Source organism: Callospermophilus lateralis, chromosome 18, assembly GCF_048772815.1.
Source record: "Callospermophilus lateralis isolate mCalLat2 chromosome 18, mCalLat2.hap1, whole genome shotgun sequence".
Taxonomy (NCBI): Eukaryota; Metazoa; Chordata; class Mammalia; order Rodentia; family Sciuridae; genus Callospermophilus; species Callospermophilus lateralis.
Window position 1 is genome coordinate 19,667,213 of NC_135322.1, and position 24,436 is coordinate 19,691,648.

At 38.2% G+C, this 24,436-nt stretch overlaps 1 protein-coding gene across 7 annotated transcripts in view; it reads right to left on the reverse strand.

The window, feature by feature from the left end:
• The window catches only part of Tdrd12 (tudor domain containing 12), a 72,830-nt gene extending 49,160 nt beyond the window's left edge, over positions 1 to 23,670 (reverse strand). For 4 of the 7 annotated variants that reach the window (XM_076838838.2, XM_076838839.2, XM_076838837.2 and 1 more), the window contains exons 1-10: positions 23,647 to 23,670; positions 21,122 to 21,280; positions 18,077 to 18,213; positions 16,075 to 16,194; positions 11,962 to 12,017; positions 10,592 to 10,677; positions 4,615 to 4,804; positions 3,949 to 4,041; positions 2,185 to 2,282; positions 1,372 to 1,448 (exon numbers count right to left, since the gene is read on the reverse strand). In XM_076838838.2, coding sequence (XP_076694953.1) covers positions 1,372 to 1,448; positions 2,185 to 2,282; positions 3,949 to 4,041; positions 4,615 to 4,804; positions 10,592 to 10,677; positions 11,962 to 12,017; positions 16,075 to 16,194; positions 18,077 to 18,213; positions 21,122 to 21,280; positions 23,647 to 23,670 — 1,040 coding nt within the window. The remainder of the gene's footprint in view (positions 1 to 1,371; positions 1,449 to 2,184; positions 2,283 to 3,948; positions 4,042 to 4,614; positions 4,805 to 10,591; positions 10,678 to 11,961; positions 12,018 to 16,074; positions 16,195 to 18,076; positions 18,214 to 21,121; positions 21,281 to 23,646) is intronic. The other 3 variants (XM_076838842.2, XM_076838841.2, XM_076838840.2) reach the window with 2 other exon arrangements.
• Between the last annotated feature and the right edge of the window lie 766 nt (positions 23,671 to 24,436).

Sequence of the window (24,436 nt, forward strand, 5' to 3'; positions counted from 1 at the left end):
CCATTAGGAAGTCAAACAGCAACAAGTGCTGGCGAGGATGTGGAGAAAAGGGTACTCTTGTACATTGCTGGTGGGACTGCAAATTGGTGAGGCCAATTTGGAAAGCAGTATGGAGATTTCTTGGAAAGCTCGGAATGGAACCACCATTTGATCCAGCTATTCCACTACTCGGTCTATTCCCTAAAGACCTAAAAAGAGCACACTATAGGGACACTGCTACATCCATGTTCATAGCAGCACAATTCACAATAGCAAGACTGTGGAACCAACCTAGATGCCCTTCAATAGACGAATGGATAAAAAAAATGTGGCATTTATACACAATGGAGTATTACTCTGCATTAAGAAATGACAAAATCATAGAATTTGGAGGGAAATGGATGGCATTAGAGCAGATTATGCTAAGTGAAGCTAGCCAATCCCTTAAAAACAAATGCCAAATGTCTTCTTTGATATAAGAAGAGTTACTAAGAACAGAGTAGGGAAGAAGAGCATGAGAAGAAGATTAACATTAAACAGGGATGAGAGGTGGGAGGGAAAGGGAGAGAGAAGGGAAATTGCATGTAAATGGAAGGAGACCCTCAGGGGTATACAAAATTACATACAAGAGGAAGTGAGGGGAAAGGAGGGAAAATATAAGGGGGAGAAATGAATTACAGTAGAGGGGGTAGAGAGAGAAGAGGGGAGGGGAGGGGGGAGGGGGGATAGCGGAGGATGGGAAAGGCAGCAGAATACAACAGACTCCAGAATGGCAATATGTAAATCAATGTGCAACTGATGTGATTCTGCAATCTGTATATGGGGTAAAAATGGGAGTTCATATCCCACTTGAATCAAAGTGTGAATTATGATATATCAAAAACTATGTAATGTTTTGAACAACCTACAATAAAAATTAATTAAAAAAAAAAAAAATAAAAAAAAAAAAAATTAATTAATATGTTCAATAAAAATTTTCTGGGCCACGCTTTTTGGAAAGAATACTTTCGTGTCATCGGAACACTGTACAATTTGGCCTCTGTGTCCATAGGTTCTTCATCTGTGTTCAACCAACCACAGATTGAAAATATTTGGGGAAAAAAACCAAATTGAGTCTGTACTGAACATATACAGGCTTTTTCCCCCCTGGCATTATAACCTAAGCAATAAGTACAGCAACTATTTACATAGCATTTACATTGCATTAGGTATTATAAGTAATTTATAGATGATTTCAAGCATAAAGGAGGATGTGCATAAGTTATATGCAAATACTAATATATATAGTAATTGTGGCATGTCAGATTTTGGTATCCTTGGGGGTCCTGGAATCAATCCCCCAAGAATATTAAGGGATGACTACATAAGACTATATATATTTTCAAATCATACCTTGCTGTTGGGATATCTGGATCAGCATATATGGTTATGCCCCTTTTTGTTGGCCAGCATGCTGAAGATTCCACACACTGTAAAACAAATTTCAGAAAAAATATGTATGCTTAACAAGATATACATTCTTTGGGGACAAAAATTTAAACACCACTCCAGTCAATTTCTTGCACACACAAGACACAGAGACAAAAAACTATAAAGTTTGATGATTATACCATCACTATAATCACTAGATTAAAAAGCTGGGGTTGCAGCTCAGCGGTAGAGTGCTCGCCTAGCATGTGCGAGGCCCTGGGTTTGATCCTCAGCACCGCATAAAAATACAATAATGGTATTGTGTCCAACTACAACTAAAAAATAAATATAAAAAAATTTTTAAAAATAAATAAAAGGTCCAAATGGCAAGTAGCTGGCATTTCAAATAATCAGTGTTTAAAACGCCCTGCAATTACTTTCACCTGTCTCAGTCAAAGGACTGGAAGGTAAGTTAGAATCCCAAATTTTCATACCCTTGTTCAAATGAGAAGAAGTACCCAATTTTAGAAACAACATTAATTATCAAGGACATTAATTATCAAGTTATATGCAAATACTAATATATATAGTAATTGTCAAGTAAGAGCTTGACAAGAAGGGAGGTGGACGGAGTTCCCTTGTTTTTTCAAAATAAGTAAACATGCAAACTGTATTTTCTTCATGAATAAAACTATCATAGTCAATTTTTTTAAAAGAAAACACATTTTGGTTTCTAATAGGATATTACTAACATTACATGAAGTTTACATTAAATGAGAATTTTTAAAATACAACCTTATTTACATCTTTTAAAGAGATGCACTGCTGCTTCTTTTCAGATTTCTTTTTAGGTGAGTCTCTCATAGAATCCCTATTATATTTTTCAGCTCTATCTGAAAAATAAAAACAATGATACAAAGCTACCTTGAAAAATACTGATAGGAAACAAATGGCATTATAAAATCTTAATACATGAAATTATTATGGAATAGGGGTTTATATTAAACTTTCTTTAAGGGGATTAAATTTTAAAATTTTGTTTTAGCCTTTATTATTGTTTTCAAAGTTCTAAAAATTCCCACACCAGCTTATAAGACTAAAACACAATTTATTTTCCCAAGTTGATCATTTTTATTTACCAAAGGCGGCCACAATTACTGTCCAACAATGTGGGATTACTGAAAGCAATTCATACTAGGTGAAACTGTGCAACGCCAAACTAAAGGATGCGAACATTTGGTACTTTTCCTGCTGTAAGGGAATTAGAAGGAACACCATGGAAAGATATATTCCCACGGCAACAGGACTGCTTTCAGCAATAACTCTCATCTGAGGACCCTACAGGAGGCCACACATGTGAGAGCTGCCACAGCAGGCATTGTGCCAAGGGCACTCCATACCTGCACAGCCCACCTGACCAACTCCGGGCAGGATGGGAGTGAGGCCTCCCCACACCCCAGAGGGAGATGGGGCACACACTCTTGACGGTTTCACAGCAGATCCCATTTACTTAAACATGCTATGCTGGATTATTTGACCTGGAAAGAAGTTGAGCCATAGGGAAAAACACTACAAAGAGGTATATACAGGAGGATCCTGTTCCTGTAAAATAAAAATTAACCCATACATTTACATCTAGAGAACTGTGGAAAGACAGACTCTTAAAATTTTAATAAATAGGTAGTGAGGTGGCAAGTTTTTACAATTTTGGTTATCTGTATTCTTCCATATGAACAATACCACCCATGTGAAAATAATATTAAATGTAGGGAACATCTTAGCTGATTAAAGCTTTGGTTCATTTTAACATACTATGGATGCATGTGAAATGTCACATCCACAGGTAAACACACACCCAGTGCAGGAGGGAAGTGGTAAGGAACGACCACAGGGGTGAACCAGTATCACAGGCTGACAGACTTCACCCTGTTGAACAACTCAAAATCATTATATGGGATTAAAGACTGAGTATATCTCCCTCATAAGTACAACTTCCTTATTTTTCTGAATCCTACTGCTCAAAATAAAAGTCAATCATAAAAGTATGGTATACTCTGAGGACAAATAATAATCACTGGTATTTTTCAGGACTAGAAAATATCAGTCTTCCAGATGGACAAATGCCTACTGTTTCTTTTTTTATTTTCTGAGACAGTGTCTTGCTATGTTTCTCAGGCTGGCTTTGAGCTCCTAGGTTCAAGTGATCCTCTTGCCTCAGCCTCCCAAGTAGCTGAAACTATAGGTTTGAGCCACAGAGCCCAGCTCACAAGGGTCTGTGATGTTCTTTATGTTACAGTAAACTTTCTAAGTGTGGCCTGCAGGTCAAGTAATCACTGTCAGCATCTATATCATAAATTGGTTCCATTAAATTATAAAACAAGAGACCAGAGTCCTTCTAAACAACCCTTTTAATCTTCAGTTTAAAGATTGGGGGTATAGCTCAGTGGTAGAACATTGAGAGGCCCCAAAGCTGGATTTGAGTTGTTTAATCCTCAGTCCCCCCTAAAAAAGGATATTATTTTATGTTGACTATGAAATATACCAAACTGGCAGACTCACCCAGTATTGTAGCAGTTGACCATAGGTCACTGACAACACCCTTGCACCAGGTATGCTGGAGAGATTGTGCCAGAAAATCTAAATCATGTGACTCTGGAAGAATAAATTTCAAAATTAAGGCATGAAATAAAATGTAAAGTAAAGTGTGGATTCCTTGTTCTACCACAACTGCTCTTGCTTTTGCTGTGTGGTCACAGGACACCTATCAAGGAAACAGCAACATGTGAGGGTACTAAAATCTGACAGCAGAGAGGAACATTTAAAAGCACTTCCACAGTTCACCACTAATTCTTCTCATATTTTACTGCTAAGGACCATTTTACAATTAATAATTCTTTTTAAAACTGTCTGAAACAATGAATATTTAAAGCGTTATTTTAACTACAAATTTAATCTTTAAACTACAAATATCTGGACTTCTGAAAATGTGACTTATTAAGAAATTGAGAATGGTTTCTTCCTGGTTTCATAAAAACAAATTATAGCAGCTTTAGGACCACAAAATCTGTCACAGGCTTGTCCCAACATTAAATTTCAATTATTAAACACAGAGTCCAAGTCTCTGCCTACACACAGGGAAAAATCTGTACTACAATTTATGGCAACACACTAAGACTATAAATAAAGCAACTTAAAAGAAATACATATTAATGTGAATGCACTCACTTTTCATTCCTTGAAAATCTTTTCCTTGCAATAGCATTGGCCAAAGAGTAAGGGCTGGATTGAGTTTACTGGAGAAAGAAGCTGACTTTATATCCAACCTTGGTTTCTCTAAAGCATCAAGGTTTTTCTTCTCTGTGGGAGATACATAGCAAGCGAAGTTCTTTGCAACCAGATCATCATTCACACAAACCTGTAAAATTAAAACATTTTATGGATACTAAGACAAGTATAGTTAAGTGAACATAAAGAAACTATTCCAGCCTTAATCCTCAATTTGGTTTCAGAAAAAAATGTTTTACAGAACATAATTTGATCTATTTGTATGATTTCTGCTCTGATAAAGGTGAAGTAAATACTTCTTGCCAACCTTCCTGATGAGAATACAGCAAGAATCTGTATGGAATACAAAAACAGCATAAAGAAATAAAGAGCCAACACAACCTGGCCCAGCAAAAATCTGGTGCATGAGAGGAAAATTGATAAAATTAGGTTTTCCAAAATGCAAAACTTCTACTCTTAAAGAATGATAAAGGACTGCAAATTGATGCAACCACTCTGGAAAGCAGTATGGAGATTCCTCAGAAAACTTGGACTGGAACCACCATTTAATCCAGTTATCTCACTCCTCCATATATACCCAAAGGACTTAAAATCAGCATACTACAGTGACACAGCCACATCAATGTTTACAGCAGCACAATTCACAATAGGTAAGCTATGGAACCATGGAACCAATGTAGGTGCCTTTCAACAGATGAATAGATAAAGAAAATGTGGTATACTCGGGCCTAAAAAATAATGGATTTATTATGACATTTGTAAGTAAACAGATGAAACTAGAGGCTATTATGCTAAGTGAAATAGGCCAATCCCCAAAACACAAAAGTCAATTGTTTTCTCTGATATGTGGATTCTAATACACAACACAGGGGAGAGGGGAAGAATAGAAGTTCAGTAGATTAGACAAAGAGGAATGAAGAGAAGGGAGAGGAGACAGGAATAGAAAAGACAGTGGAATAAATCTGACTTCTTTTGTACACATATAAATACGCCACAGTGACTCTCCACACCATGGAGAACCAAAAGACTGGGGTGCTAATTAGAATAATACGTATTCCATGTTTGCATAAATATGTCAAAATATACTGTACTGTCATATATAACTAAAAAGAATGACAAAATAAAAATATTTTTAAAACAGGTATCTGAATAGACAAACAGAACAAAGAATTCTCAAAACTCCATGAAAAGAAAATAACCAAGTTAAAAAAAAACAGGCAAAATATCTTAATAAATACTTCATAAAAAATGATGCATGGATTGCCAATAAGCATATGAAGCCAGGCATAATGGAGTTATAATCCCAGCGACTTGTGAAGCTAATGCAAGAGTCATGGTCACAGGCATTAGACCAGAGACACTGCACTTACTAGAAGAAAAAGGCCCAAATCTCTATCATGTCAGCTTAGGAACCAAATTCCTCAGCAAGACCCCAAAAGCACGAGAAGTAAAAAATCAAGAATCAATAAATGAGATTGTATCAAAGTAAAAAACTTTTTCAGTACAAAGAAAACTATCAAGAACATGAAGAGAGAGCCTGAAGAATGTGATAAAATCTTTGCCAACTACACCTCAGATACAGCATTAATCTCCAGGATATATATAGAACTCAAAAAACTTAACACCAAAACCACAAATAATCCAAACAATAAATGGGCAAAGGAACTGAACAGACACTTCACAGAAGAAGAAATATGAATGGTCAACATATGAAAAAATATTCAACATCACTAGCAATTAGAGAAACGCAAATTAAAACTACATTGATATGGCAATATGTAAATCAATGGATGTGTAACTGATGTGAGTCTGCAATCTGTATACGGGGTAAAAATGGGAGTTCATAACCCACTTGAATCAAAGTGTGAAATATGATATATCAAGAACTATGTAATGTTTTGAACAACCAACAATAAAAATTAAAAAAAAAAAAACTACATTGAGATTTCATCTCACTCCAGTCAGAATGGCAATTATCAAGAATACAAGTAACAACATATGTTGGCAAGGTTGTGGGAAGATATATTCATACATTGCTGATGGGACTACAAATTGGTACAACCACTCAGGAAAGCTGTATGGAGATTCCTCAGAAAACTTAGAATTGAACCACTATTTGACCCAGTTATCCCACTCCTCAGCATATAGCCAAAGGACTTAAAATCAACTTACTATAGTGATTTGGCCACATCATTGTTCATAGCAGTGTAATCTCAATAGCTAAGCTGTGGAACTAACCTAGGTACCCTTATGTAGACAAATGGATAAAGAAAATGTGGTACATATACATAATGAAATATTATTCAGCCATAAAGAAGAATGAAATTATGGCATTGCCAGTAAATGGATGGAGCTGGAGAATATCACACTAAGTGAAATAAGCCAATCCCAAAAATCAAAGGCCAAATGTTCTCCCTGATGTGCATACAGATGCTGACTCTCAATGGGTGGGGTGGGGGGTGGAGAGGAGAGGTTCACTGTATTGGATAGGGTAGAGCGGGGGAATGAAAATGGGAACGATGTAGAATGAATCGGACATAATTTTCCTATGTTCATATATGACTACACAACCAATGTAACTCCACATCATGTACAATCACAAAAACTGGAAGTTATACTCCATGTATGTAATGATATATCAAAATACATTCTACTATCATGTATAACTAAAAAGAACAAATAAAAAAATTTTTTAAAAAGAGTCAAGGTAAGCCTCAGCAACTAGCAAGACCCTATCACAAAATTAAAAAAACTAAAAGGGATAGGGATATAGCTCAGTGGTAAAGACTGCCTGTGTTCACTTCCCAGTTCAAAAAAAAAAAAAAAAAAAAAAAAAAAAAAATATATATATATATATATATATATATATATATATATGTAAGTAAATACATAAAATAGGCACATAAAAGCAATCAGTCATTTGGCAAATGCTAATTTAAGCCACAATAATATACTATTAGAATAGCCACAGTATCAAGAAGGACATAAAGGAAGTGAAGTGTTATACACTGCTGATGGAATATAAAATGGTAAATGACTGTGGAAAACATCTATAATATTATATTCCCAAACTGGCCATAACTCACATGTCCATCAACAAGAGAATGGATGCACACACCATTGTTAGCTGTGTAAGAGAAGAGTTCTTGACCATAAAAGTAACAAACTATTGATACATCTAGCAACATGGATGTCTCTTAAAATAATTTTTCTCAATGAAAGAAGCCAGGCCAAAAAAGAACACCCTGGGACACATCCCTGTACTTTATCTAGAAAAGGACTGTTGGCCTTAACCGTTTTCTGGCCTCATGCACCACATGGACCTTCCTGCCGTCTGCACTTTATCATCTTGAAGTAAGAACAAGTCATTATCATATACAACCTACATGATGAGAAAGAGAGACTTTTGAAAAGCAAGAGGAAAGCAAGTCAAAAGAGAATTTATTTTAAAAAAGATGATTTACAAGACAAGTCTTAGAACCAACAATTTTTTACCAATAATTTTACTATTTTACTATAATAATTTTACTATAAGCAATGAAAAGTCATAGGTAAAACCAACCAAGGTGTAAGAACCACAAATGCAATATAGACAGTAAAAAAAAAAAAAAAAACTTTTTACAAAAGAATAATACAATCACACTGAAGAGTGAGGGAAAGAAAAAAACTAACCTGAGCAACTGTGAAAACAATTGCTTGACTGTTCAAAGTAAGACAAGAGACAAATTTCCTTTTCACAAGCATGTGTGTTAGCAATTCTGAAACAGGATTGATCATGTAAGTATACTGTGGCTAAGGAGAGTAGGTTTCTCACTGTTGGAATAAGATTAGGATAAACCCTGTGGCTGCAGGATTGAAACTACAGGGATCGGGGCTGTTGACACAAGTACAGATGACAGACTTCAGAAAAATCTAGATCGTGTGAATGCATCAGTTAGTTATCTGAAGATATTTCATAACACTTTGTGCTGAGAGGAAATATAATCAATGATACCCCAGGAACAGCAAGAACACCTAGTGCCCTTATCTTTAAATCTAACTATCGTTCATTAATAAAAGAAACCAGCAGTTCTTGGCAAAGTGGTTGATTTGTGGAAAATGACAAAATAATCCTGGAGCATTCTGTGACATGGGAAAGACAACAGTGTTCAAACAATGATGAGCATATTGAAAAGACACATGAACCACTTTGAATAAACTACTAATAGCCAAAATCTGAGGTAATTTGAGCAAGACAATAATGATAGAAATGGTTATTATCCCTCAAACAAGTAACCAAAAATCCATACTAATATAAATTCAATGACTTAATAAATGTTGGAGGAAGGATGATTCTTTATATAATATATAATTCTAATTAAAAATGCTGAAGACAAAAATATTGTAGAATATGCAGAAGACAAAAATATTGCCTATTTCAACAGGCAACCATCACAGTAATAACTTTTACAGGCAAGAAGCATGGATGAACATTTGCATAGTCTCAAAGAAACTCCCTATAAAATAATTATTAAGGGCTGGGGATGTAGCTCAAGTGGTAGCACCCTTGCCTGCCATGCGCGGGGCGCTGGGTTCCATCCTCAGCACCACATAAAAAAAAAAAAATAAAGATGTTGTGTCCACCAAAAACTAAAAAATAAATATTTAAAAAATTCTCTCTCTAAAAAAATAATAATTATTAATATCAAAAGAAAAAAAAAACAGCAACACTATATGGGGAAGACCTGTACAACACTACATTACCACACGATTGACATGAACTAATCACAAGCAATTAGACATGTTAACAGTACAAACCCCACAACGATGCACTGAGACTGGCACAATATTGCTTCCGTGGCATTACTGCAAAAAACACTCAACTTCAACCTAATCATGAGAAAACATCAGGCAAAACCAACTTAAGTGACATTCTGGAAAACAACTGGCCAATACTTTTTAAAGCATCAAGGTCACGAAAGGTGAGGAAAGACTGAGGAACTGTCCGACTAGAGGAAACTAAAAAGACATGACCACCAGATGCAACTCAGGTCCTGAATCAGCTCCTAGACCAGAAAAAGAAAATAAGTAGGAAAACTGGCAGCATTCAAATAATTTGAGAATTTGTTAAACAGTATTTTATCAGTGTTAACTTTCTGGTTTTAATAACTATGATTCTACACAATCTTAACATGGTGTGAATGCATAAGTTATCTGCAGATATTTCATAAAAGGGAAATCTGGGCAAAATATATACAATAATCACATTATTTTTGCATCTCTTCTGTGAGTGAAGTGTTTCATTCATACACACACACACACACACACACACACATATTTTTAATCTCTAGGTGGAGCCTCAGTGTAACTCAGTGATACAGTGGGTGCTTAGCATGTGCAAGGCCCTGGGTTCAATCCCTAGCAACAGGATGCCCTCTGTTGGTTCTGGGCGACCCTAGATCTATGCCCTTCAACCACTTTCCCAAGGTGAACAGCTGCACCTTGTGATGCCCTTCAGAAAAGGCAGCCAGCCAAAAATGTAGCAGCAAATACTTAGGAAAGGGAGGGTGCAGGTCTCACAGGTCACATCCTCTTTCTTTTTCTACATATGGTATCTGAGTTCTTAACAATGAGCACCTATTACAATGAGAAAATCAGGGGAGGGGATAATGATCCTTAGGAATTATTTATAATAATCACATCCCTGAGAGAACACATTTCATACTCATCATCACAGTAATAATTTCTTGTTCATTACTAAATGAGATATTGTTCTGATGAACTGCTCAAGTAATTTTTCAAAGTAATCAAAAAAGGAAACACAGTCCTATTTAACTTCTCATTTAAGCCAGACCTTGAAACATTCAGATAACTTCTATGCTGTGTGAATTACATTTTTCCTTGATAAAATATTTGAAAACACAAATCTTTCACTTACTTTTTCATTTTTTATTGTTACATAAAGGTAGACCTCAAAAGTATCTTCTTCCACAGCACACAATTTGGCTTCCACCTGGGTAGTTGCTAAATAGCATAAGTAAGAGCACAAATAAGCTAATGAGCAAAGTACACTTGATACAATCATGATTATTTCTTCTTAAGTTCTTAGGTGGTTAGTCATTGCTGACCAATAGCCAGCAGCTTCCTCAAGCAGGGTAGGTTCCTTGAGCACAAGGCGGCAGGGTGAGCGAGCCATGGAAAAGGCTCTCCTGACTGTAGAGTGAGCCACATATTCTCTGTCCACATCAACAGTGTCCCCTGGCACTTTATGAATATAAGTGAATACTTCTCCAGTAAGTACACTTCTCGGTCCTTCTCTCTCACTGACTCCCACATCCAAATTTCTAGTCATAAACTTTCCCCCAAGTACCTCTTCTCTCCTCCAAACACCCCATGAACTGAACTTCTTAGCTACTCTATCACAGACTTGAGAACCCAACAGGAGCTCAATTTATGGGTACTTATCATGAACTGTGTTAAGTCCTTTATACACCTGGTTTCATTTGATTTTTATCACAACCTTTTTTTTTTTTCAATCGTTTTTCAGGTAAGAAGACCAGGTTTTGCCCAAGGCTACATACACAGAAGGAGATGGGCAGAATTCAACCCCAGGGGGTTTACATCTCCAAACCCACACTCTCTTAGCATCCCCCATAATGGGCTCACAAAAGCCCAAACCTAGTGACAACCACCCCAATCTCCTACTTCTCCCAGGTTCAAAGCATCTGGCTTTTCCTTTTTTCAAACAAAGGGGCAGCACAGGAGAGCCAGGACTCAACTACATTCCAGGCAGCACCCTAGGCAGGTCATACCTACTAGTTCTTTAGAACAGCCCTAAGAGGGAGGCACAGACATGGGCCCCTAAAAGTCAGGACAGTTGCCATAAAAGAGGTTAATTTTACAACCACTCAAATAAAATAACACAGTAAAAAGTAAATACATTTTATATATCTTAAATTAGCAATAATGATTTTTACATAATAAATATCCTTTGCTCACTAAAAAAGGGTAGGTTTTTAATTGTTAGTTCAATAAAATTCACATAAATTTATTCTACAGCTCTGCAATTTTTAAGTTTATTGTGTAGGGGGTTCTTCTACAGAAACAGCCACTTTCTATTTCAGCTGTTAATTACTGGCATCAGCATCCACCCACAAAGTTTCGAGGGTACAGTCACTGTGACACTGATGTGAAAGAAGCTCCCATGGGCTGGCTAAGCAGACATAGGTCAAAACCCCTCATCAACGGAAGGGTAAGCCACCACGAGTGTCAGTTCAAAGAAGGGTACAGTAAATATGACTGTCTTACCTTTTAGAATGTTCTGAAAGTACTGGATTGCTGCACTATCCCACTTTTTGGCAGGGCTGGAAAAATAAACAGATAAAACTTCATTATAAAATATAACCCTACTATACTAATTTCACTTAGTAAACCATACACTAGAAATTTCTGGCATTAAATATAAAGCATATTTGCTGGAGGTAGCAGGGAGATTGTCTCTGGCTCTGTTCTGCTCATGAAGACCCTACGAACATCCTGCAAAACCAAGGTCACCTTCACTACTGCAGAGACTCACATTAGTCAGGCCCTGCTGGGTTGTGCCCAATACCATGCTATCTTCTGTTGCAACACAGTCATCCCCAGTTACCTGTGACAAATCTGTCTTCCCAGCCAGAATGCAAGCTCCCTGGGGAAGAGATCCAAAGTGTGCAATGTCCAGCACAGGTTGGCATGGAGAGCAATGTGATAGACATTGGCTAAACCAGCACTCCACAAGGTGGTTAGAGAAAGCCAGTCACTATCATCTCAAGCTATTCCTCCCTTAGCCAACTCTAGAACCCTCATGCCCTCTCCCATTAGATGTCCATCAGCTTGCTCCTTCTACATCTTTCTTCTGCTTTGGCAAGGAAAAAAAAAAAGCTGTAGGCAACAGAAAAAGCAGGAGAAAACAGTATTTGGTAGCAAGAACAAAACTAAAATAAAGTTTTAGGTTAAACTGTATAATGCTTCTACTGTTCGTATCCATCAGAGATTCTACCACCATCCTCCAAGAGTTCTTTTAAAGGAAAAATAGGGTAATGTGTATAACACATGCAGCCCAGTACCTGTATATAATTGGTATTTTATGTATATATGTGTATATATGTGTATGTGTACCCTAAGAGGTTAAGCACATTACTTCAAAAGAATTACAAAGGATTTGTAAAAAGACATAGTACAGGGGGGCTGGAGTTGTGACTTGGGAGAGTAGAGTACAGGAAGATCTTCAAAGAGGCCAAAAGTATCCACAGAGAGGTAGTTTCCAAGTTGTTTCGTTTGTTTTGTTTTGCACTTGCCTCACACATGTGAAGCACTGGGTTTGGTCCTCAGTACCACATAAAAATATAAATAAAGTGGGAAAAAAAGACGGTGGTTCAAAACTCTTGCTACATACAAAAAAATTTACCTAAAAATTTAAAAAATATATAGCCTAGCATGGTGACACACACCTGTAATCCCAGCTATTTAGTAGGCTGAGACAGGAGGATCTCAAGTTCAAGGCCAGCCTCAACATCTCAGAGAGACCCTGTTTTGAAATAAATTAAAAGGGCTATCTCCCTTGCATGAGGTCCTGGGTTCAATCCCCAGTACCACAAAAAAGAAAGAAAGAAATATATACACACATATATGAAAATAGTAAATTCCTATAAGGCAAACAAATGCAAGAGAAAAATCAATCTAGCATATGAACAGGTAACTCAATCAGTGTCTATCTCTCACATACACAGAGAATAAACACATGAAGAAATACCCAACTTTGCAAGTCAGAAAAATTCAAATTAAAACAAAGTACCATTTTTACCTAACAAATACACAAAAATTTAAAAGCCTAGCAATATTCCAGTATGGGGAAAACAGCACTTTCTGTACCCCAATGGTGGTAAAAATTGCTAGGGTTTTTGGATGGAAAAATCTATCACAAATTATATAATACACACTAAGAAAAGCATTTTAGATAAAGTACAAATGAAAAATTATCACGTCAAAGAATGGGATCAAACTCAAAAAGGCGACTTATCTTAAGTCCTTCACCTATACTGGAGGTATCTTCATGTTGAGTGGGGTCCATCTGAGAGTGGGGAAAGCCCCTGCAGACTACCAAGATTGGGAAAGAGATCATGCAGAGGGAGCAAGACAGGAAATGGGTGGGCTTCCTCTAATGAAGAGCTGGGCTGTATAGGCGGGTTCCCGATTAAGTGTCAGCAGCTGGCTGCTCTGAAACACGAACAACTGAGTAGGCAGTGAGTACTACCACACCAGGGACCTTACTCCCAGAGTCTACACAGCAAAGGGGCATGAGTGGCAATGCACGCTGGCTGGAGGGCAGCCTTGTGGGAAGTAATGGTTTTCACAAAGACAAGCTGGCTTATTATCTCATCAGTGTGGATTCTGAGGCAGGCCGCAAGAGTGATATATTCACCACCTCAAGTACAGGTGGTGGGGGTGGGAGAGGAAAGGAGAGGAAGATCTTCAAAGAGCTCAAAAGTATCTACAGAGAGGTAGCTTCCAAATTATTTTGTTTTGTTTTTGGTTTTTGTACCAGGGATTGAACCCAGGGGCACTCTACCACTGTGCTTCAACCCTTTTTATTTTTTATTATGAGACAAGGTCTCACTAAATTGCTGAGGCCCTTGCTAAATTGCTAAGGCTGGCATGGAACTTGTGATCTTCCTGCCTCAGCACTGCAAGTTGCTGGGATTACAGGTATATACCACTACACCCAGCTATGGCTTTCAAGTTCAGAAAGTGCAATCCATCATCACTGCCATGTGCAAGTGGAGTCAGAATTGGGCTGATTCCTATGGCTTTTCTTTCTATATGCCACAATTCTGAAGGGAAAGGATGGAATTGACCCCACTGGCTACAGACACAGAAATCAAGCCACTCAGAATAGCAATTATAAAAAATACAAAAAATAATAAATGCTGGCAAGAATGTGGAGAGAAAGGAACCCTTACACACTGTTAGTATAATGTAAATTAGTACAGTCACTATGGAAAACAGTATGAAAATTCAAAAAAATCTAAAAAAATAGAACTATCATATGATCTAGCTATACCACTCATGGGTAAACACCCCAAAGGAAATGATATCAGCATATAAAAAAAATGCCTGCATACCCATGTTTACTTGAAGCAGTATTCACAATACCTAACATATGGAATCTGCCTAAGTGCACAACAACAGATGATTAAAAATATATGTGTTATATACAGTGGGTACGTACCATTCAGTCATAAAGAAGAATAAAATCACATCATTTTCAGGAAAATGGACTGGATTGAAGGTTATCATAGTAAGTGAAATTGGCCAGACACAGAAAGATATGTATTGCATGTGGGTACACCAGTAGGTAAGAAAGACAGAGAGGAAAGGCCAGAAAATGCAGGAGAGAATAAGGGAGGGTGGACATGATTGAAGCACAACATAATGCATGGAAATGTCACAAAGAAACTATTAATTAGTACAATTGTTTTCACTGAATAATTATGATAATAATAAAATAACAGATCAAGTTTATACCTGACAAAATACTGCCCAATACAGGGATGCTTCTGTACAAACACTAGCACCATGAACAGATACTAGTAAAAAGGAACAAAGACAGGAGAGTGCGTGTGCACAGTGTCTATCTCTTGTCATCTACATATTTTATGGATGTGCCAAATCATATGGAAATAATGTAGCTAGCTATCAAGAGGAGAATGGTTAAATACAAGTAAGATAATTACATCCACCCATGAAAAAAAAATTAATGGTAAAGAGCTCCAACATACATTCTTAAGCTAATCTTGCTAATAAGTCAGCGTGTTCTAATTTTCATTGAAAGGTTCATGAAGATGAGATGTGTATAAAAGCACTGACAGGGTTCTAGAAGTTCAGAGGTTTAATAGACCACAAGGCCTCATAGAAGGGAGGACACAGGGCTAGAGAGAAATGCAATAAATGTTAGTTTGTTTGTTTGAGACAGGGGCTATGTTGCCCAGGCTGGCCTTGAACTCCTGGGCTCAAGTGATCTTTTTACCTTAGCTTTAGCCCCCCAACTATAGGTGTGCATCGCCATGCCTGGTTAATAGACTTTTCATGGTCCGTGATCCTGCTTTCTTTTTTCTTTATAGATACTTTATTACTTTTTGTAAGTTAAAAAAAACAACAATAAAAAGGTCGACAAGCACAGGCCCTCTTCTAACTTCCCTCACCCCCCATTTCAGCCCCAGGGGACTCTGCTGCACAGCCAGATTTGACAGTGACTCAGAAGCCAACTCTTGCAGAACAGAGACCTGTGCAATTTCTTAGCATTCCTACGGAGGAACAGATTTCAATAAACACTTGATTTAAGACTTTTTTAATGATTCAAACTATTGAAGAAGCTGTACTTACACAATTTCAGCATTGTCTTCACAGAAGTCAATGTGTAATGTAACAGGTTTTGTGCAATACAGTCTGAATTTTTTTGCTCTATAGGGAAGCTGCATAAAAGATTCTACTGCAACCCGGATGCTTAAAAGTGAAGCAGAGATAGTTCCATTACAAATAAAAGTTGTACACAATATAGTCATTTAAAGTATACCTACATAATCAATATACTTAATGTAAAACAAAACACATAAAAATATTGTTTCTAATGTAACTACCTACAGCACTTGGATGTATTTAGCCAAGGGGCAAAAACTCTTTCCTGAGGAGTAAAAAAAAAAGAATCTTACTCATTTTGTGTACAAAGCACAAATATTCATATGGTACATAAATAGATGGTCAGCATATCTGTGGTATGAAAATTTCAAGGCGGGGGGGGGGGGCAAAAATTTAGGGGAAAAATGTCTTAATGAGGCTCTGGAGGTTGAGACATATTGGGTAATAATGAATAAACCTGTGAAGAAATTCTATTTAAGATTTTTAAATATCAACATCAGTATATGATAATTATATTAAAGTTTTTAAAACAGACAGATGTTTTAATAATTAGTATTTGCCAATTTTGCACAAAAGAACTAAAAGACTGAGATTTGATAAATAAGTTCAGCACCAGGCTGGGATGGGTGTCCAGCTCAGTGATAGAGTGCTTGCCTAGTATGCATGAAGTCCCAGCCTAGCATGCGTGGGTTCAACACCCAGCACCACAAAACGAAAAAAAAAGTTCAACATTTTTATTCTTATTAAGGCAAATGACAGTCCACTTTACCACATTATTTCAACATGAACTGTTTCTTCCCCAGATTCTCATTATGCCTGTATGTGTGTCATCTTTTGCCTCATAAAGGTTAGGAAAAGGTGATTGCTTTATTTCATCATATTATTCTCCTGCCCAATCAAACTAAATTAAAACACCAAATACAAAAAGAAATCTTCACAACAGTTAAACACAACAGTTATTTTTATAACAATTATGACTGTAAAGGTGCAGAATTGTAAGCTGGAAAGGTTATCTACTTTTTCCTAAGTATCTATAAATTCCCAATGTCTGGCAAGTCTTTGTGCCACAAATTTTTCTATTCAGGATACCCCTCTTATTACAACTAAAGTCTACTTGGCATTGCTCCTCCTTCAGTAGAAGAAAGTCCTCATATTTATTTATTGAATTGACAATCTCTTATCCTGGGAAGGAAACTGGAAAAGTTATCACAAAATGCTGAGACTGACTTGTTGCTAGCGTTTTCTAATAAATTGTGACATGTGACCCCAGAATCAGTGAAGGCTGCCTAGTTACCAGCTCATTACGAATTCTCTCCTCACCTTAAGCCATGGCCATGCTCTCACTTTATTTAGTAAGTAGAACAATCAGGAATACACACTTGAGCACACACTCTGATCTCTGCAACCTGAGGCTGGGACAGCAACCTACCCTTCTGGAGAGATAAGAGTTCCTCTCCACCTCCTGCTACTGTCTTTCTTGCAGCCACTCTCCCCTAATGGACTTGCTCCGTCACAGAGCAAACTTAGGGAATAGAAAGAGTTAGCTGGTGAAGGATCTACAGGAGATGCAAAGAGAAGGGCCTGAACCTCTTTGCCCTTTCCAGGAAGGAAGGTGGAGAATACACAGGTTGCCCTCAGTCTCATTTGACCACTGTTATTCCAGTCAATGAAAACAGAACTGGAACTTACAAGTCTTCCATTTGACAAGTTAAAAAATTCTAGTTTCATCTTTCTCAAAAGATAACCTTTGGGGGCTGGGATTGTGGCTCACCTAGCATGTGTAAGACCCTGGGTTCAATCTTCAGCACCACATAAAAATAAATAAAGATATTATGTCCAACTACAATTAAAAAATAAATATTAGGGAAAAAAGATAACCTTTGTCACCTTACTTTAAAAATGAACATTCTTCTTTAAATTGACATCTGTCTCCTTAAAGAGTGTTAAGGCAAAATACATGCATACGTACTTTTTAGATTTTACTGGAATGTATTTGGCAAAATCCACAAGGAAACACTCTGCCAGGTAATGGTCTGCTGAAGATATGATTGACTTAATAACAGCCCTGCACCAGCACTTTAGTTCCTGACAATAAACCACACAAACCTACAAAAGAAAAGGAAGGTTTTGGTTTTTAAGTTTGGTGTTAAAAATCTCTAGTCACATAAGAGAACCAAAAGGTTCTCTTGAAACTACATCAGTCGCATTACCTTACAGAAGAGGAGAGATTCCAGAGGTTGGACCTGCCTAAGCTAAACCAGTCTTCTAGCAAAAGAACTTCAGGAAGAATGTGAGTCAACCAGATTCTGTTCCACTGCTTTTCTTACTACAGTAGTCCCCTAATCCACAATTTCAGCACTCACTGGTTAACCAAAACCTGAAAATATTAATGGAAAATTCCAGAAATAAACAATTCACAAGTTTTAAGTTGTGCTCTACTCTGAGCAGTGTGATGAAATCTCACCATCTCCTTCCAACAATCCCAGAATGTCTACCATACTCATGCTGCATGTGCCACCTGCCCATTAATCACTCAGTAGTCATTTTAGTAGCCATTTTAACTGTCACAATATTGCAGGTACTTACGTTCAAGTAACCCTTAATGGCCCCAAAGTGAAAACTATTAAAGTATAATATTATAATTATTGTTTTATTTGTTATTATTAATCTTTTACTGTGACTAATCCATAAACTATCATGAGTATTAATGAATGGGAAAAAATACAGCGTATATAGAGAGGCATTCCCTTGGGGTCTTAGAACAACATATCCCTTGCAGGTAGGTAAGGGGGACTAATCATGCTGACTCCTTAACTAAGGAAAATTTTTAGAAAGTAAAAATTTTAAAATGCATTGCTTTACCTTCCTATATCAGAAAGCTTACAAATAATTGTTAATATGCGTCAGACTGATATAAAATTGCAACCCCAGGGTCATCCTCTTCATTCCCTTGCATGGCTTTTCCTACCCTCTAAATTTGTTTACTAACTGTCATAAACGGCTGTTGGATCCATGAAAAGGTATATTTTTGTTTTGCTTACTGCCATATTTTCAGGACCCAGCATGGTGGTTGGCATATACTAAGTCTTCAAAAGCCTCTCTTAAGGGGGACCACTCCACTTAAGTGACAGTCCTTGGCATCCTGACTGAACCATAGGACCATCATACTCAACAGGTGTTCCATGGCCAACCAAATTATATGCTGACCACAGGCTTATAAAGTCAGCCAGTACCAAGAGCTGTGCCCAGTCAGGGAAGAAGTGGACCAGCGGAGATTCCTGACCTCTGGATCTGAAACTGGAAAGTATGGTACAGCCACACTGTAAGGGAGGGATAAGTGCCTAAGAACCTCACATAATTCAAAACTCAAATGATTCAAGATAAATTCTGACAAAGGATACAGGGTATTTATATTTAATGCTAAAATTCACGCAACTTGTAAGAATGGTTTGACTATTTAATAGTTCACATAACTAGTAAACTTTGAAACTGTGTTATATTAGGGCTATTGCTTGTCAAAAATTAAACAATATAAGTATCAAGCTGAACAGTGATTATAATTGAAAAAAACATTTACAAGCCAGAAAAATAAAAATGAAAAGAAAAGGCACTTAAAAGTGAAAAGAAAAGGAACTAGGGATGTTGCTCAATGGTGGAACACTTGCCTAACATGCATGAGGCTCTGGATTCAATTCTTAGCACCACACACATACAAAATAGAAGAAAGAAAAACAAAACGAATCTCTGAACACCAATGGAGGAACATCATGCTGAAAATGCACCGGGGAAAGGATCAAGCAACTTTTTCCTTACAGTATAAAGTGTATTATTTCAGTCCTAATAAAGGAGGGAAGATTTCACACAGAATTCCAGCTCATGGATGCAGAGGGAATGAGAAATCACCATGTCCAAAGCATGAATAAAAGCTGATGCATGTCATAGTGGTCACTACTGAATGGAAAAACCACAGGCAGTATCCTAGGGAGGGATCAGGCTATCACCACCTGAATCCACTGGCCAATCACAGCACCACCAAAAAGTGATATTACTTTCCAATTCAATACAACATGAACTTCACAGCACATTCTTAAGAGAAAAAAAGTGACCCTGTATCTATCCAAATCTTTGTATTTAACTCTACTTAACTATCAGTCCACCTCCAAAAGGAAGCCCTTGGGAGTCCAAAATGTAAAATACTTTTAAAAAGGACAAATGACCTGGTTTCATTTCTTCAATAAGGCAATGGTATAGAAAAATAATAAAATATATTATTAATGATTTTGGGGGAAAGAGATTAAAATGTTTTCTAGTTTGTTCAAAAAGAGTTTATAAAATAGTTTCCCTTGGGGCTGGGGATGTGGCTCAAGCGGTAGCACGCTCACCTGGCATGCGCAGGGTGCTGGGTTCGATCCTCAGCACCACATAAAAATTTAAAAAATAAAGATGTTGTGTCCACCGAGAACTAAAAAATAAATATTAAAAAAATTCTCTCTCTCTAAAAAAAAAAAAATTTCCCATCACACCACTAAAAGAATTCAAACTCTTCTCACGAATGCTGATTTGTCAAAACAGTCACACAGTGGACAATGGGCAGTGACATTGCAAGAAGGCAAAAAAAGGCCACGATGTGAAATAAAAAAAAGAAAGAAAGAAAAAAGAAACACAAGCTGGGGCTAAAAGGGAGGTGTCAGTATTAGACTGAAACTCCAAGCCCTCTGCTGAAGTGCCTACTCCTGCAGTGGATTTAGATAATCTCTTCATTCCCAGACCCAGGAATATGGTCCTAATGCCTGGATTTAGATGTCATGCCATTTCCTATTGCTCCACATGAATCCTACACAACCACCGTCTTTGCATGGCCAGCCTCTATCTTGTGTTAAAAATCCTAAAGCCAGGCAATGATTATAAACAACTAACATTACTCCAAAAGATTTTATCACCTTAGGTGACAAAGTACTTTACATTTTGAGTAGTGTTTCAAGACATGGTGATTAAACCACATTTAGATACATACCTGCCCTTCTTCCAATATTAATGGCTTTATTTCTATATCTTGACACATGCTGTTATAAAAGTCATTCATGGCAGTATTTAGTTTTTGGTAGTCGACTTCATGATCTAAAAAGGGACTACATCCTTTTATAATAACCCAGAAGCAACCTGGATCTTCAATCTGTAAAATTGTTAAAAGACAATACATGATTTAAAAGTAGAACCATAAAATGATAAACCTTATAAACATGATAACTATTTCCAACATAAGTGATCTAACAAATTCTTAACAGGTACTTTTGTCTTAAATAGTCAGACCAAATGTAAATACCAAAGTGTGTAAGCAACAATATGTAATTAATTCTCAATTATGTGCTATGAAAAGCAGAAATGCCCTTTATCTCCATATTTTGAAAACATAATAATATATACAAGCAAGGGTCAGGCCAATATTTTTAACATCATTTTTCTAAAGAAGGAGAAATAAATAAGAATATATGTATATTATACTAATATTAAAAAATAAAAGATGATAAATAAACCAAAATAAATATAACTATTATCTATGGTGGAAGGAAGAATGAAGTTAAAGTCAAACCTGTTGGAATATATCTGGTTACATATTATTATTATGAGAAACCAAGATTCTCATTATTAGACATAAGATGAAAATATTAAAAAGTTAAATTTGAGTTGAAAATAGAAGAATTCATGACTTTTCAAATGTATTTCCTAGCTCTGCCTAGTGAAAGGGCCTAGAAGCAATGAGGTCCCAAGATTTGGGGATCCTAAAAACTAATGAGCAGGAACACAGATGTTTGCAGTAGTATTATTTCTACTTTTTCCAAATATTTGAACATTTTTATAATAAAAAAATTGGCAAAAAGAACAGTGGTCATTCTGATTCAAGTAATGGCAGAACAATCCTTATGACACCTGCAGGTAACAATTATAAGCCCTGGAAAAAAACCAAAACAATTTGAAGGTACTGAAGAGCTGCCCAAAGCAGCCAAAGCCTGGAAGAGATTTGGTTCCTGAAAGAAGGAAACCTCACTGTGTTAAACAGCTTTTCCCAGGTCCTCCCCACCCCGCCCCTCCAGCGCCCAACCCTCAGCCACGTGGTATGAAGACTCTTACACCTCAAGCAGAAAGGCACAATGTATGTTGTTTGGGGAATCAGAGAAAAGAGTTTTGGAGCTGCCAGAGCAGCTGAAAACTAAGGGGAGAAACAAGAAAAGGAGGGCCAAAGAGGGGGAGCTCTAAAGTCTGCATATAAAGCACATCTTTGGCATATCCTCAACAGCTTAGGTGAGACTCCAAGGAGTCCAGAGAAGACCAACAGCTGGAAGACTGAAAGAAAAAGTTTTAGTTGATATTCAACAAAAACATAGAACCCTGGGCATGTAACAACTCTGCCAAATCTTTTTCTCTTAGGGACATCCAAACTCTAGCATGGCTTCTAGCAGCAGGTGGCCACATCCCTAGGATGACTACAGGTTCCCACCAAAATGCCTGCATAAGAAAATTCAGGGGCTGGGGCTCAGTGGTAGGGCACTTGCTTGGCACATGTGAGGCACTCAGTTTGATTCTCAGCACCGCATATAAATAAATAAAATAAAGGTCTATCAACAACTAAAAAAAAAAAATTTTTTTTTAATTCAATGCTGCCAAGGATAATTCACTGTACCTGGCCCAGCCCCCACCTTCCTTTCTTAGAGCACTTACTAAAAGGGCTTACAATTGTAAATATGTATCTACAACTCATGTGTCTTTCTGAAAGTTATTCCTGAGAAATGTAATCACCAGGAAGGACTCGGATTCCATGTCCAAATCACAATAAGCTACTACCTGACACTCATTAGGATAGCTACTATTTGAAAAAAAAAAAAAAACTATAAAATAGCAGGTTATTGATAAGGATATGGGTTATTGGAACCCTTGTATATTGTTGTTAAGAATGTGAAATAGTATAGCCACTGTGGAAAACAGTCATTTTAAAATAATTACAAGTCGAATTACCATATGATTCAGCAAAGACTCCAGAAAACTAAAAAAAGAATATAGGAAGAGATATGTGTACATCCTGGTCATAGCATCAGTGTTCACAATAATTAAATCGTGAAAACAACCCAATGTCCATGAGCAGATGAATGGATAAGCAAAATGTGGTAAATACACACAATGGAATATTATTCAGCCTTAAATTAGGAAGGAAATTCTGTTGGGCACAGCAACATACACCTGTAATCCCAGCTACTTGGGATGCTGGGGCTGAAAGATTTGCAAATTCAAGGCCGACCTGGGAAACTGAATAAGACTTGCCTCAAAATAAAACAAAAAGGTCTGGAGGTACAGCACAGTGATAGAGCACTTGCCTAGCTTGCAAGGGCCCTGGGTTCAATTCCCAGTACTGGGTACACAACATTTTTCTATATGGTGTTAGGTAAAGGTCAAGATTCACTCCCTTGCACACGCATATTCAGTTTTCCAGCACGATTTACTGAAGACAGGACGGTGGGGTGGGGTCAGCGGAGGCCACGCGCTCACCTTCAGCACCAGGACTTCGAGCATCCTGCCGGCGCCTCCTCTGGCCTGCAGGCCCGCTCCTCCCAGACGACTGACACAGTCCAGCCCGCGCTCTGCCGTGCTCTCCGCCCTACCCGCAGAGTTTGGCGCCTCCGCCCTACGTCGGGGCGCGCCCGCCGCTGGACCCAGGTTCCAGCCTCCTCTCCACCACTCGCCCACGCGGACCTCCAGGCCACTGGCCGCCACGTCCCAGAGTCGACGCGCTGGGTCCTCCAACTCCGACGCCTCCAACGCCGCCACGGTTGCGAAAGACACGCTGGAAGCTTCTTGCGCGCCTCGCCTCCGGCCTCCCGCACACCCGCGGCGCCGCCGACACCAGCCCACGTGCGCAACGGCCTGCGTCGGCCCCCACGCAGGCCTCGAGGTGCGCAGAGACCACGTGAGGCGCCCAACGGCCGGCCTGCGCGCAGCGCGGCGGAGCAGCGGGGCGGGCGGACGGAGTACGTCCCCGACTGCGCGGCTTCCGAAAGCCAGGGCCTCGCCTGCCTTCCATCTTACCTGTCCCGAGGAGCCTGCGGGCCCAGCCACTTGGAGGTCGCTGCGTTCAGGGAGGCCCAGGCCCTCCGGCCCTGTCTAGACCAGCCTCCTCCGCTTCACCACCCCGGGGTCCGTCCTCAAAAGATACCCGACTCTCCCTCGCAGACTGGGTGGTGAGGAGGACTCCTGGTCCTCCAGGATCCCGGGGTCCGGGGGCGTCCCTGACAACAATCCCACCTGCCCTGCACCTTCCGGAAAGAGTGCGCCCGGCCTT